Source organism: Cyanistes caeruleus, chromosome 1, assembly GCF_971803275.1.
Source record: "Cyanistes caeruleus chromosome 1, bCyaCae1.hap1.1, whole genome shotgun sequence".
Classification (NCBI taxonomy): Eukaryota; Metazoa; Chordata; class Aves; order Passeriformes; family Paridae; genus Cyanistes; species Cyanistes caeruleus.
This window is the reverse complement of record NC_141701.1, coordinates 32,134,710-32,148,367: the sequence shown is the minus strand read 5'-3', so window position 1 is coordinate 32,148,367 and position 13,658 is coordinate 32,134,710. Positions and strand designations below refer to the sequence as shown.

General features: G+C 34.4%; 1 protein-coding gene across 8 annotated transcripts in view; it reads right to left on the bottom strand.

Annotated features, from left to right (window-relative positions):
* Positions 1–5,698: 5,698 nt before the first annotated feature.
* The window catches only part of UBE2W (ubiquitin conjugating enzyme E2 W), a 32,316-nt gene continuing 24,356 nt past the window's right edge, over positions 5,699–13,658 (bottom strand). For 2 of the 8 annotated variants that reach the window (XR_015285649.1, XR_015285652.1), the window contains exons 5-6: positions 12,793–12,887; positions 5,699–8,584 (exon numbers count right to left, since the gene is read on the bottom strand). Coding sequence is in view for 4 of the 8 variants with exons in the window: in XM_086884871.1 (XP_086740997.1) it covers positions 11,920–12,092; positions 12,793–12,868 (249 nt within the window). In the remaining 4 variants the exon portion in view is untranslated. Of the gene's footprint in view, positions 12,093–12,792; positions 12,888–13,658 lie in introns of all 8 variants that reach the window. The other 6 variants (XM_086884878.1, XM_086884887.1, XR_015285651.1 and 3 more) reach the window with 4 other exon arrangements.

The window sequence follows — 13,658 nt, the reverse complement described above, 5'->3', positions numbered from 1 at the left end:
ATGAATGCTGGGTACAGACAATTTCTCTTCTCTGCTCTTGCAGTTTGGCTTCATGCAAGTCTAAGGTAGTTCTTGTTCCAAGAGAAAAATAATTTAAGAAATTACTGGTTTAATACAGGTTTAATTTGCTGTATAAATCCTTAAGTATTTTTTTTACTTCTACAAAATGGTAGAAATACATGTTCTTTTCAACTTGTTGCAAAATTGTGCCACTGTCCTGCAATAAAAGGTAGTCAGAAGTGTAACTTATTAGAGACAGATAGGAAGCAAATTAACTGTGCAGAATGGGAAGCATCTTTCTTGAATTTTTTTGACTAGTTGTGTCCTTTGATCTCTGTAACTGTATCAGGTAAATTTAATGTCATTACACAAATGTGTTTAGAAAAAAGAAAATTAACAAAAAATACCTTAGATAAAAAAATTTAAATTTGAAAGGAGTATTTTGTAAGAATTTGTAAGTTTTAACTTCCAGACAAAAGCTAGCAAGTTCTCACTTCCTTTTATCCACGTTATTTTTAATGCAGTATCTTTGCTATAAAAAACCCCATAAGAATGAAAATGTAAATGCTGATGGAACCCTGCTCTTTTAAATGAAAAGCTGCAATTAATAAGGTATTTGATACTATATAAAGTAAGGTAAAACAGATAATGATACACACTAAAACAAATGCAATTAATGCATGGCCTAAGCAAGATTAGTACCCACCTTTAGTATGTACCCACACATTTAACTACTGTTGAGACAAAACACAAGAAATAAATTCTATGGCAGAGAGAAACAGCATTCTGGTGCAGACCATGCAGTAGGATTCCTTTCCAGAGGCCAAATTCTGCCATAATACTTTGCAAATATAAGAAAGAAAGAATTACATGAATGCTTTACCCTGTGGCAAACTCTCAATAGTGACAGGACCCATTTCTCAAAATCAGGCACCAGTGCATTAAGAGCTGCCTTGAAATACACAAAAAACCATCTCACCACAAGACAGTATGGTATCACCTTATGTAGAAATCACCACAAATTTTTCAATTAGATCTTTGGTTTACTCCAAAGAAAACCCTGAGACATTAAACTTGGTGTGCAGGGATGCTCCAGACTAAGTTGGCTGGCACAAGACAATTCTTGATATACTTACCCAGGTATATACTGAATAAAAAGTTCAGATGGATTTACATTTCAGAAATCATTCAGAAAGGCCTAGGCCTTACTATATTGCATGCTACAGTTACGAAGGTAAGGAAACTTTCCTTCTGGATGAAATAACAATTTATACCAATATCCAAATGGTAAGCCTTTATAATGTTCACTTTCAAGAAGTGTTGCAGAGAAATGAGTTTAGAAACCCCCAACATTACAAAGAAGCTGATGTGCAACATAAAGAAGTAGATGATGTATTTAATTGAGTGTAACAACAATCCAGAGAAGCTTTTAGAGAAAAATATTACAGGATTTTCTATACAGGCATTCCACAATAGTACCCAAGATACCAGGAAGACATAAGTAGTGCCTAGGTATGATTTAGTCTATTCCTACAGACTAAAGAAAGGAAGCTAACAGAAGAAATTTTCAGAATTACAAAACACATAGCAAACTATTGTATCCAGTCTATTTCCCACCTGCAGTGGAAATAGACTTGAAAATCTCTTGTCAGGCACAGTATGAAATCTACTTTGCTGTTTATTAGGGTTTCTGGTAAAACTATTGCAAAGGCAAAAAGAAACCTATTACCTCAGTTTATGGAGAGGGTTACCCATTCTCTTTTCCTTAGTACATCACATCTCAACAAACTGCTACTGGTTGTCATACAGGACCTTGATCCTTCAGTTCCATCATGACCACAGTTGCATTGCATTTACCCTTTTGCAATTTTGAAGAACTTCATAACATAAGAATTATAGATCGGTGCAATTACTGATGTCCTCTTAAAAACAAACAAACAAAAATAAACCACAAAAACCACCACCAAAAAAACAAACCCAAACCCAAAATCCCAAAAACACAGAAACCCAGAACACCATGCCACTGATTTTTAGAGAATCTTCAGGATGCTATCAAACTTAAAACTTCAGGAACTGATTGTTCTCCCTTCCACCCTGCTTTGTGAGCATAGCCTGTCTCCATGTGGTATCCTCATTGTGTTGGTCAACAAAGTTTGAAGGAGCATTGAAAAATCATTCTCAATACAGGACTGTCTGGATTATTATTATTTAAGGAACACGAAGTCACCCGTTACTCCAGCATAATGCTTAAGATCGTAGTTACTGCTTGGGACAGATGACAACATACAGATACCTAAGAAATTAAAAGAGTTATAGCCCAAAACCAAGTGTAATACACAAGATACCAGTGCAAGATGATGCCCCAATTTTTCCCCTCACCTCAAGCCCTGCAAATTTAAAGCCTTATGCAAATCAAGACTTTGAGCTTGATATACTCTGTCATCTGGAGATTGGATGACTTATCCTTATCAACCGTTTACTTAGTTTTGCATATTCTATACTGCACCTTCCAGCCTTCTAATCCTCAATAAATTGTCTACACCAAGTAAGTAAAATTTACTTTATTCTGTGCATGTGAAACATAGCCAACAATGTTTTCTGCAGACATATGGACAGTTTAGAGTATGAGAGATTCAAGAGCTATTCACACTTCATCACCAATCAGAGAAACAGCTGTCACGCACTCTTCACTGACCCAGCATAAATAAATACAAATCCATTCCTTGAACAAGACCTTCAGAGGAAGGGATGAGGTGGCAACCAGTGTGGTTCCGTCTTGAAAACCTCCTACAATAGTGCAAGAGTCCTGCTTCTTCAAGTATACAATAGACAAATGAGACTTCTGAGACCGGGGACACAAGTGTTTTCTGTGTTAGATGTCTGTAAACACATCTGGCTTTTTATCTAATCTCAAGAACATTTGATTTGTAACATTATTGCCTTCCTTCTGGAAAACAACTGGCATTTTCTAAACAGTTTCTGTTTTTACCACATCTGTAACTATATTTGATTAAGGTTTGACAACATTGATCTGATAAAAAGTTAACTAAAAGTATCCTCACAGAACAATGACTACAGACTTGCTACATTAAAAAAAAACCAACAACAACAACAAAAAAAACAAAACCGAACAAACAAGAAACCAACACAAAAAAACCCCAACAACAACATAAAAACCCAACCTGTTCCTGAGCACTAAAACTCAAGGCATCTAAATTAAGAGGTAACAGATCACCTGAAGGTTTTGGAACAACTTCAGATATTTTTTACTGGAATAAAATAGACTGCCATAGACTGTTATAGGAAGTCCAGACCTCCAGCTCTCAGGCTTCTCATAGCACATAGCTTCTGCGTAACACAAGGTTACTAATATTTTACATTATGTAGAAAATTGTAAAGATACAAATAATGTTTTAGCTCCCACCTTCCAAACCCCAGCTACACGAAGTTTTCCATTTCTTGCACTAGCTCTGAAGCTATTGCTTATGCAGCAAGCTGATCTAATTTCCTAATTGAGAAGACAGATTTTCACTTTTTCTTAAGTTAAGTTTCCTACTGGCTTACCATCTCACTGCAGACTCAAGAAAGTTAGATGCAAGGTAGGAATGCAAATCATTAGACTGGAAAGGAAGGAATACAAATTCTTCTTCCTCTGGTAAGAGCAGGAACCATGCTTGATTTTATCTTTAAGGAATAAATGCCCTGGAGAACTGTATTAGCAGCATCCAGATAATATTGTAATCCTGGGAAGAAAGGGCCCAGAACATCTGAACAGATGTAACCCTGACCTACTTGGCACAAAGCACTTCAAAGGGCTTGAAGAAAACAGATTCCCCAAATGCTTTAGGTCTTATCATGGAGATTTTAAATAACAAAAAACAGGCCATCATGAGGGAAGAACTGTGGTCAGTGGTACAAGATTTCAGATCGTAACCTCTTTCTTTGAGGACATCATTATGGTTTTCAATTCTTCACTGGATTCCTATTCAGAAGAGTCTCTTGCAAGCTGCTCCTTCACCAGCAGAAGTCAAGAGAAAAATGTCATTTCAAAAGATAAAGTTACATTGCACATAGCATGTATGTAAAGTAGAGGGAGTTAATACAATCTAACCTAGTACTACTGACTCACACATTAAAGCTCCTGTGAAGTATTATGTTAGAGACTATGGACACAGGCTTATAAATCCTATGATCTGGACTTATATACACTGCACAGTCAACTGATTTTGCATTTAATTTTTGTTTTTTAAATACAAAATAATTATCTGAAAGAAATCTATACGGTTTTGCCTACATACGTCAGGACAAAAATTCCTTTGGAACTACAATGTTACTGGAATACTCTTACTTTGTAATTTAAAAAGAAAAAATCACTAAGTAGCTCCAGGGAGAATTTGCTACATTGAATCAGCTCATCAAAATTACTTCAACACTACTTGAAAAAGCATGGAAAATTCACAAAAGAAATGGAGAGTGAAATAAGAACAGATAATAAGGATTTTAGTATTTGTACTTCTGAAATATGTTTTATAGTAAAAAGGGGCTCATGATATTTCTACTCTTCCAATTTTATAAAGGTATTTTAAAGCCAGGAGGTTTGGAAATTTAGTATTAGTCCTAGAAACAACAGGCCAACAAGTACCTGGCACACCAATCAAATCCAAAGTCTCTCTTCCCATGCTGTTGTGTAACTGCAGCTGAAGATGGACTATCACTAGGACAGCTTAATTCCCCTTACTAAATTCAACACCCAACTATTCAGCACTGTGCACTAGAGGCAATCACTGAACTGGGTGACAGAGATTAATAGTAACTTGTTTTAAAAGAAAATGCATTCAAACCTATTCTTTAAGATGATCAGGATTTGTGAGCATGCAAACACAACATAATGCTCAATTGCTCTACCAGAGGAGGCAAAAACTATACTGACTTCCTCCAAACCATGAAACTCTACAGTTGCATTTTTGCAAATCTTTTAATTAGGGTTTCTTGCCCTGTCTTTTAAAAACATCTTTAATTAATGACCTGCAAACTTTATGACCTCCTTAAAGCATATCTTTAAATACAGTTCACATTTTAGGTTTTTATCTGACTTTCAAAAAAATAGTAGTAAATAAAAAAATCAAACATTTAGAAAAATCTTCACAATAGAAAATGTATGGATTTTTTAAACTTAATTTTTCATAAAAATACATGTTTTAGGTATGCAGTGTCTTGGCTTTTGCAAAGCAGAAGACATCTCTTGAAAAAAAAATAAATCTGAAAGCAGGTATTGGTATGAGGCAGAGATTTGATTAAACAGTCCTGATAGATGCTGACAAAATAATAGAAAGGCTCTTCCCACCACTTCTTTGTGCAGGCAAACAAGAATTCTGCACCTGAAACTTCTCATTAACTATTTTAAATGCTTGTCAAATGGCAAAAAGAAAAAAAAAGAACTATTTGCTCATCTGTGAAAGTGAAAACATTACATCTTAGCAATTTTTTTTTAAATTAACTATTTCTTTTAGCTGTTATAACAGATACCCTCTGGAGAACGAGGAAACACCTTGCTGTTATGCAAACTCCTCCTGTGATATGCATCACAACATTTTAGAATTAGTGGCAGCTTTGTCTTAAGAGTGGCTGAATGTAAGGGACTGTGCTTCTGCATTCCACCATGAAAAGGTCCACACGTATTTCCAGTCAAGGGTAGTAATCTATTTTAAAACAAGAATTTATTGTGTTATAGTATAAAGACACTAAACACAAAACAAAGTGTTTAACAACATGAATATTGACACAAAATAAAAGCAAGTTTCAAGCCAATTCTGTAACCATTCCATGTGAGAAATTCCAAGTGAAAGTAAGTTACATACACAGGGTCACCCTCGGGAAAGGATGGCACCACCTCCATCTGATTCAAGCCCTTTTTGAGGACATCATAACATTGTCAGAATAGTTGCATTATTTTGAGGGCTTCAGTGGTTTATAAGCTTTGTCTTGGCCCTCTCTATATAGGTGAACTTACCCACAGATCTGCAAGAGAACCAATGAGGCATTTCTACTGTAAACTATAAGACCTGAGGTACATTCTTTACTAATCTACTTTGCATTTTCTTGATCTAAGTATATTATAGGGGGTGGGGTTTATTAAAGAGCAGCATAAATTTGGTTACTTAACTTCAGTATAGTCCATGTGATAGCACAGGTCAATAAAATGTATAATGCTTTGCACTACAACACCCATCTTCAATAAAATACATATGGTATGTCATAAAGCTTCTCTGAAACCATCTATTGTAGTTTTCCAAGTCACTATATGAAAAGATAACTAAATCTGAGATATAGTTAAGCCATTTCTTCAGACATTACCTGGTCACATTAAGGTGTTTTTCCTGTGGACTATTTTAATAGGATCCATTATGTGAACCATTCATACATTGATTTCTTAATTGTTTTCATTAACACAGAGCAGTGAAAAAGACTATAGAGATTAAATATCAGATTACTGCTCTTTCATATGAACCATTTCCAAAAATAACCAGTGTGATGATCTCACAACAATAAAATCTTGCTAAACAAGAAGTTTAGAGCATAAGTATTTCTTTTGTTCAAAACAAATTTGGGGTTTTTTTGGCTTTTAAAAGAGAATTAATTCTATGTTTCCAAGGCTCATTGTGAAAATATATACACATACCAAATTTATATCCAAAGCTAGATTTTACCATTGAGTTTTAAAGGCCAAGAGATGTTTTCAGTACAGTAGAAAAAAAAAAAAAAAAGCAGTTCCTGAAGTATACTGTAGCCTCACTTCACTGCCAGTATCTACAGTTCTGATGCTGTACAAAATACTTCTCTGAAGCAAATCCATCTAAACTCTATCCACCCTGAGTTAAGCATCTATACCTTTTTTAAAGTGTTTAAAACAATAGGTAACAGAGAAGTATGTACAAGGCTATAAAACATCAGCTATCATACAGCAGATTAAAAAAAAATTAATCAGTATTTTCAGCCAATTTTCTGGTTTTTATTGTAGTTATTCATTGTGAATTTGGTTTAGGGATTTTTTTTTTCTTTTGTTTGTTTTTACATCAAACTATTATTTGATTTAGACATTCATGCATTAATTGCTTGAACTTTTTTTTGAGTGCAATAAGGCAAGAGTAAAAAAAAATTATAGAAATTTTGCATACGTGTAAAGGTATTTAGTTTACAAAAGTGCTTCCTAAAAAGACATCCTAATTGCAGTATCAAAATATTAAAGAGTGCTGAGAACAACTATCATTTCAATAAATGTTGCTCCACAGAAAAATGTCTGATTTTAGGCTTTTTCCCCCTTTTCTTGGTGAAGAAAAGCCTGGAAAAATTGGCATGGCTATGTGGGTCAAGCAAGTTAAGAAAATATACTTTAGTCTAAACTTAAATAAGAAGGTCCACACTTTTTTGTGAAAACTTTAAGCCTCTGTCAAAAATGTATTTTTTTTTTTTATAATACAGGATTAAAAGACAAGATGATGCTTACAAGATAAAGAAATAATTTACATGAAAATATCTTCTGACAAAGCTTTTCAATCAAAATATTGTTTTGTAACATTCAAACATGACATACAACACAAAAGAAACAGTGAATGCAAACAAAAAAATGTTATATGGATTGCTTTCGAACACATAAATAAATGAAATATTGGTGTAGGCAGTAGGGCTCATGCTGATGGCTAGCAGGAAATAACAGTGTGCAATCTATTTGGAAAAAGCTCTAAAGTACAAATTACAAGCCCAATTACGGACTGCAGCAAATTCAGTTATATCACTGCCATCCTCTATCTCCAAAATAAATTCTTGTTTAAATCACTCATACCCTAAATTACTCATACCTTTGCTTCAGAGATATGAATAACTATATACAAAAAGTAGTTTTATTTCACCATAGGGATAACATTGTACCTCTCTGCCAATGTCACTTGAAAAACCGCCCATGTCAAAACAATTTGACAGCAGATAAACAATTTAATAAATACGTAATGATCTTATTACAGTCCTTCAGCTAGGCATGTTAACTTATGCTGCTAGTTTTGTGGTCACAGTGCATAGAATCCAAATATAAAAGAATGGGCTGGATTTAAGGTAACTGTCAATCCCTTGCTTATAATCCAAATATATCCAAAACTTTCATAAGCTCTGTCATGTGTCAATCTTTTTTGTGGCAGAAGCAAAACCTTTCCCTGGTACAATGTCCATTGCCGGCAATGGATGCACCAAAACCGCCAAGGAGCTCAGTGTTATTGCACAATATATGAAGACCTGGAATTCTTCCAAAAGCTTAAAATAAAAATAATGGAATTATTCTGACATTTCTGGACACCTGCATTAATACTGTATGACTAATAAAAGCATGTCAGTTGCATGGACTGAACCAGCGATCAACATGCGCCCAGAATGCACACTAGTAAAAATGCAGTCAAAGGAAGTAGTCTTCATTGCCTATAGGTCACTTCCAGTCAAAGGTTAAAGTTCAAAGACTGAATGATCAAAGTGCTCATTTTCTCAGTAGGACTATCTTCTGCTACGAGGATCACAAAATGGTGGCATCAACATGTGTCATCTTTAAAATAAAAGAAGAGCATTTATGGAAAACATATAAACATTCTAATTCCAAATTAGCAAGGTGCTATAGGCAGAAACAATTCCTAGCATAGACAGTAACATGCAGAGGATATACCCTGATTGAATAATTCTGTTGTTTTGTTCAATAACAACTCGGGGAGAAAAGAGAGTATCAAAAATTAAACTTCCAAAATACACATACATCCCCCAAAGACATAAGTATTAGCAAACACCCCATTAAAAGTCATTCCCATGCTTGAAATTTAGAAAGCTACTTGCCAAGAAAATGAAAAATCAAATATGCTTAACATTTTGCACCCTTGAAGTAGAGCAGATCCATAACAGTTACCAAATTAAGACATCCTTTCATAAGGAATATATAGGGATAAGACCTGGCAGAGTGGGCTGCTTCTTATGCATTCTCAACCCTTTATACATTTATATGTGTGTGTGTGTGTGCATATATACATATATATATGTATATTAATTTATTTAGCAAGACTCAACACAAAACAATAGGTGACAGATTTATGCAAAAAGAACAGGTTACTACTATAATCCTAAAATCCTAAACATGAAAGTAAATTACATACACTAAATTTTAGATAGTGTGATTAGACAGAACCTACTACAAAAATGCATGTTCTATGCCTATCATTTCTGCATTATGCTCCATATTAATACTCTCCTTTTTAAACATTCTCCTTCACACATCAACCTGCAGTATATTTGCACCTGCTAGCAGTAAATATTGAGCTGTTAACAGAAAGCAAACTTACTGTCTGCTTATTTTTAAAGGACTTACTTGCAACCTCCCACACCTAAAAAATGTAGCCTCATAAACATTATGCATTCTCATCAGAAAATATTATATCAAAGCTATTACTTGTAAAATAACTATTTTAATTTTTTACTATACATGTAAAAAAAATGGACAAGGATGCAAAAGAGAGAGAGAAGGGATATTTAAATAGTGTACTAAAATTTTAGGCCAAATATCAGAGAAAACACTTTCTACTTAAGAAAAAACCAAAACCAAACCAACCTCCAAACCTAAAAGCAGCAAGGAAGCACAGATTGAAAACAAACATCATTGCCTTTCCCTTCCTCACCCCACCCCACCAAAAAAAAATAAATCTACTTTCTGAAAACAAAAAAGGAAGTCAACAGCTTTATGAAACCAATTTCAGTCTGGATGCCCAAGTAAACAGTATCTGGAGGATCCTCCCCTGTCTTTAACACAACACGAGCAACTCTCAGATTGAAATTCAGCATGAAAGTCAATATACAGTTGAAACACACACTGGGTAGGGCAGACAGCCTAGAAATATTTTCAGTTATCATAGCTCAGGAGCTTCAAAACAGGGCTCATAAGGACATAATTTTGTAGCAAACAAAGCTCCATAACTTTGTGGAATAAGCTGCTGTGTTTGGGCAGGGATGATATGACAGATTAATATCTCTGTACTATAATGAATGTAGACACATATTTACATGTCAGAATATGTCTCTAAAGTGCCACTTTATCACTCTGTGATCATCTGGGTTTGCTTTATATCAGCTCCCAACCATGGACTATTTGCTTCCAGGTAAATAAATTCCAGGTACATGCTGGAAAAAAATATTTTCCTTCAAACGCATGTATTAATACATATAACAGACTTCTTCCTATCTCTTCAAAACAGAGCTCCAATGTCACATTAAAGCTAAACCAGTCCTATGGGCAGCTGACAGTAGAAGTGGCAGAACCACTCCACACTTCCTTCCACAGGTTGTTGTATTAACACTGGCATTTAATTTCTCACAGCAGTTATCCGTGGACAACTGGTTTTCTTTCCTGGGTAGGAATGCTTTTTCTTCCCTCACTTATCCAGGCAAATGTGGTTCAACCACAAGATTAAATATATGACACGCTTCAGTTGAAGCATGAGCAGAAAATAAACATGTGAGAAGCATCTTTTCACACTTTCCATTTTACTGTAACATACAATTTCTTTAAAGCTGTTTAGAAAACACTGACAATTTAAAGATTATGCCTGGGCAGTCTTGTTCTATGTCCACATATGAGAAACAAAATTAACTGAGAAAAGAAGCAAATGACACATGCACAAAACTGGAAGGGAAAACACTTTAATCATTTATGAAATTTTTGTCTAGTGGACATCAAGAATATTTTAGTTTTCATGTAAGAATTTAAGGTGGTGGGGAGCCCAATGAATTTTTAATCAGGACAGTGAGAGTTATTTAAATGAACTGACTTTCTCTTGCCTCAGGTTGGTTTTTAGGTTGCTTTGAATTTGAGGAGGGGTAAGGTTTTCTGACTTTGAGAAAAAATAACCTGCATAGTTAATTCCTAGTAACTAAAATACCCATTCAATGAACTGTAAGCCATGGTTTAGAGCCATAATAACCCAGCAACTGTCAGAATCAGTAACTCAGATTTCTTTTCATACTAAGTTCCTGTTTTGCTTGTTTAACACAAATTGAATTTCATGATGAAGAAATAAAAGTAATATCTGCAGACTGTCCTCCTTTTACAGATTTCTATTCTAAATTAAAATAAGACTAGTACAAATTAAAAGTAGATAAAACATTTTAATCACAAGATAAAGCAAATAAATGGAATTTTACCTGTTTCTCTTTAAAAATAATTAGCAAGTGAAATAGAAAGTTAACAAAAACTCTCCCAAAAATTTAAGAGAATTTAAGAGAAACCAAAACTAGAAATGGAGAAGCACCAAACACATTACAAGAGCATGAAAATAGAGAGAGAAAATAAAGTGCTGAATACTCGGGTGAGGATGAAAAATCTATCGTTGTGTGCAAGATGATTATTATTCTTGGAGTCAACTTTAAAAACAATCACATAACGGCCCCAAGTTTCTTAGATATACCTTAATCTCATGACATACAGCACTTCTCTTACTGTGCCTGAAGCCACTTTGTTTTGAAGTTACTATTACTGTATTATGAGAAACAGAGTTTCATTCTGTTACATTACCATAGGTCAAAACCCCACGTGTCTCATCAAGTATTATGAAACTATCAAGTTTTTCTTGTTGGGCTATCCATGGGTTTTTAAGAATCTTAAGGGTGAAAACTTTGGAATTTGCCTCTCCAGTCATGAACTCTCATTGCCTCAAAATACTTGCTATAGTTTCACTTCAGGAACAGAACATATCCTGGAGTGGGGAGGCCATGAAAAACAAAGGATGTCTTACTGTGGAACCTTCAGCAAGAGGCCATGGTGGAATCAACTGTCCTGCACTACACTAGCATACAGTATTACCTGCTCTGACATATCGCTTCCCAAAGTACCTGTGCTTCCAATAACTACTGTTTGTACATAATTTTCCTAGGGAAAGCAAGGAAAGCATTGCTAACAAGAAAGGAGAGAAACAAAGCATGGCCCATCTCTATCCCCCTCTTCTCTCTTTCCTCACCAATGGAGTGGATAAGACAAGCACATACAGCCAACAGCAGCTCTGGGTGGAAGATGACAAATGCTGAGGCAGAAGAAAGAAACCACACAGTATAAAGCAAGACACAGAACACATATAAATAAAAGAAAAAAGCGCAAAAGCAAAGCACACCCCAAACCAAAACCAAACAGTAAAAAAAATCCCCAACACAACACTTAGCACTGCAGACACTAGCAGTTTTAATATTTTTTTTTTCTTCTTTATGGTGTCCATGTAGAATCTTATTACTATATTATTATTAGTTTTTAGGAGTCTTTAAAGTCAGTCAACTGTCCCATACTGGAAATTCTGATTAAGAGTGGAAATCTATCAAAACACATAGCTGTTTACAAATACATAGTTATCTTTTCAACAACATAGAAGTTTTTAAAGTATTAATAACAATAACCAAAACATGGTTTAGAGCAAAACCTAGTTTCATGATGGACTTTCCCCAATTCCAAACTGTAAACTTGTCATGTATTGATACGCTTTACAAGAACTTACATTCAAAATCAATCGTACAATTTAAAACATATTTAAATTTCCACCAGGAATTATTCAAATGTGATATAGAAAAAAAAAAATAAATCAAAGCAGAGTGTCTCATAAACGGGATTTAAATAACTTTTTGAATTGAAAAAATAGTTTAATGCTTTGAACACATTTATCCTACTTTCCTGCAATTTAATTACCTTCACCCTGAAAAGAAGTTACAAATTTCTGGTCCTAGTTAGATACTTACCATGATACCACCATTTTGTTTTCTTTGGATTCTTGTTACATGTTCTTACATAAAATGAGTTATCTGGAGGTCGCCTCTGCAACAGAAGAAAAGACCTACAAATAATCAAACAATCCTCATATTGTAATAAAAGAGCTATTTAATAAGCTTATGAAAGATTACCATGTGAATGCAGTGAAAATGAGGTAACAGACCTTTCTGGTCAATAAATATATCTTAAAGATCCAGGTAAGAAATGCTTACTTGAGATACTCCAAGAAAATAAAATAGTAAAAAATATCAAACAGCCTCATGATAAATAGGGGGAGAAAAAAAATGAAAAAAGAAAAAGAAACCCAAACACAATAAACAAACAAAAGAAACTAAATCACAAGAAACAGCTGTTGTTCAAAAAACCTCCCAAAATTAAATTCCTTTGCAGTTTGGAATCTAATTCTGATGCATTTCATCCAATTCCCATTCAAAGGTTCAGCTTAGAGTGGATGGAAAAATGAACTTAAGTATTGGTATCTGATCATTATTACATATTCTTCATTTTTCTTCGTAAGTGTCATCATTTACAAAACTCATAGATAGAATACAATAGAAAGCCATTTTGGGGTGGTTTTTTGACTACATATATGACTAGGACTAATTGGGATGCAAAATAAATAGGCATGTTTGAATAGCACATATGGACAAGCTCTGACCACATCTAACTTCCACAGACAGCCCTCTGCGAAAGAAATGGTCAAAAGTGAAAGGGCAATCTCTTTACAAAAATGTCTAAGGTATTAGTGCCACAAAAGCAGCTTAGCACCATTTACTTTCCTGAAATGAAAATTATCAAGTTCACTGAAATAGTACAGATGCAAAGTTAGAAGCAT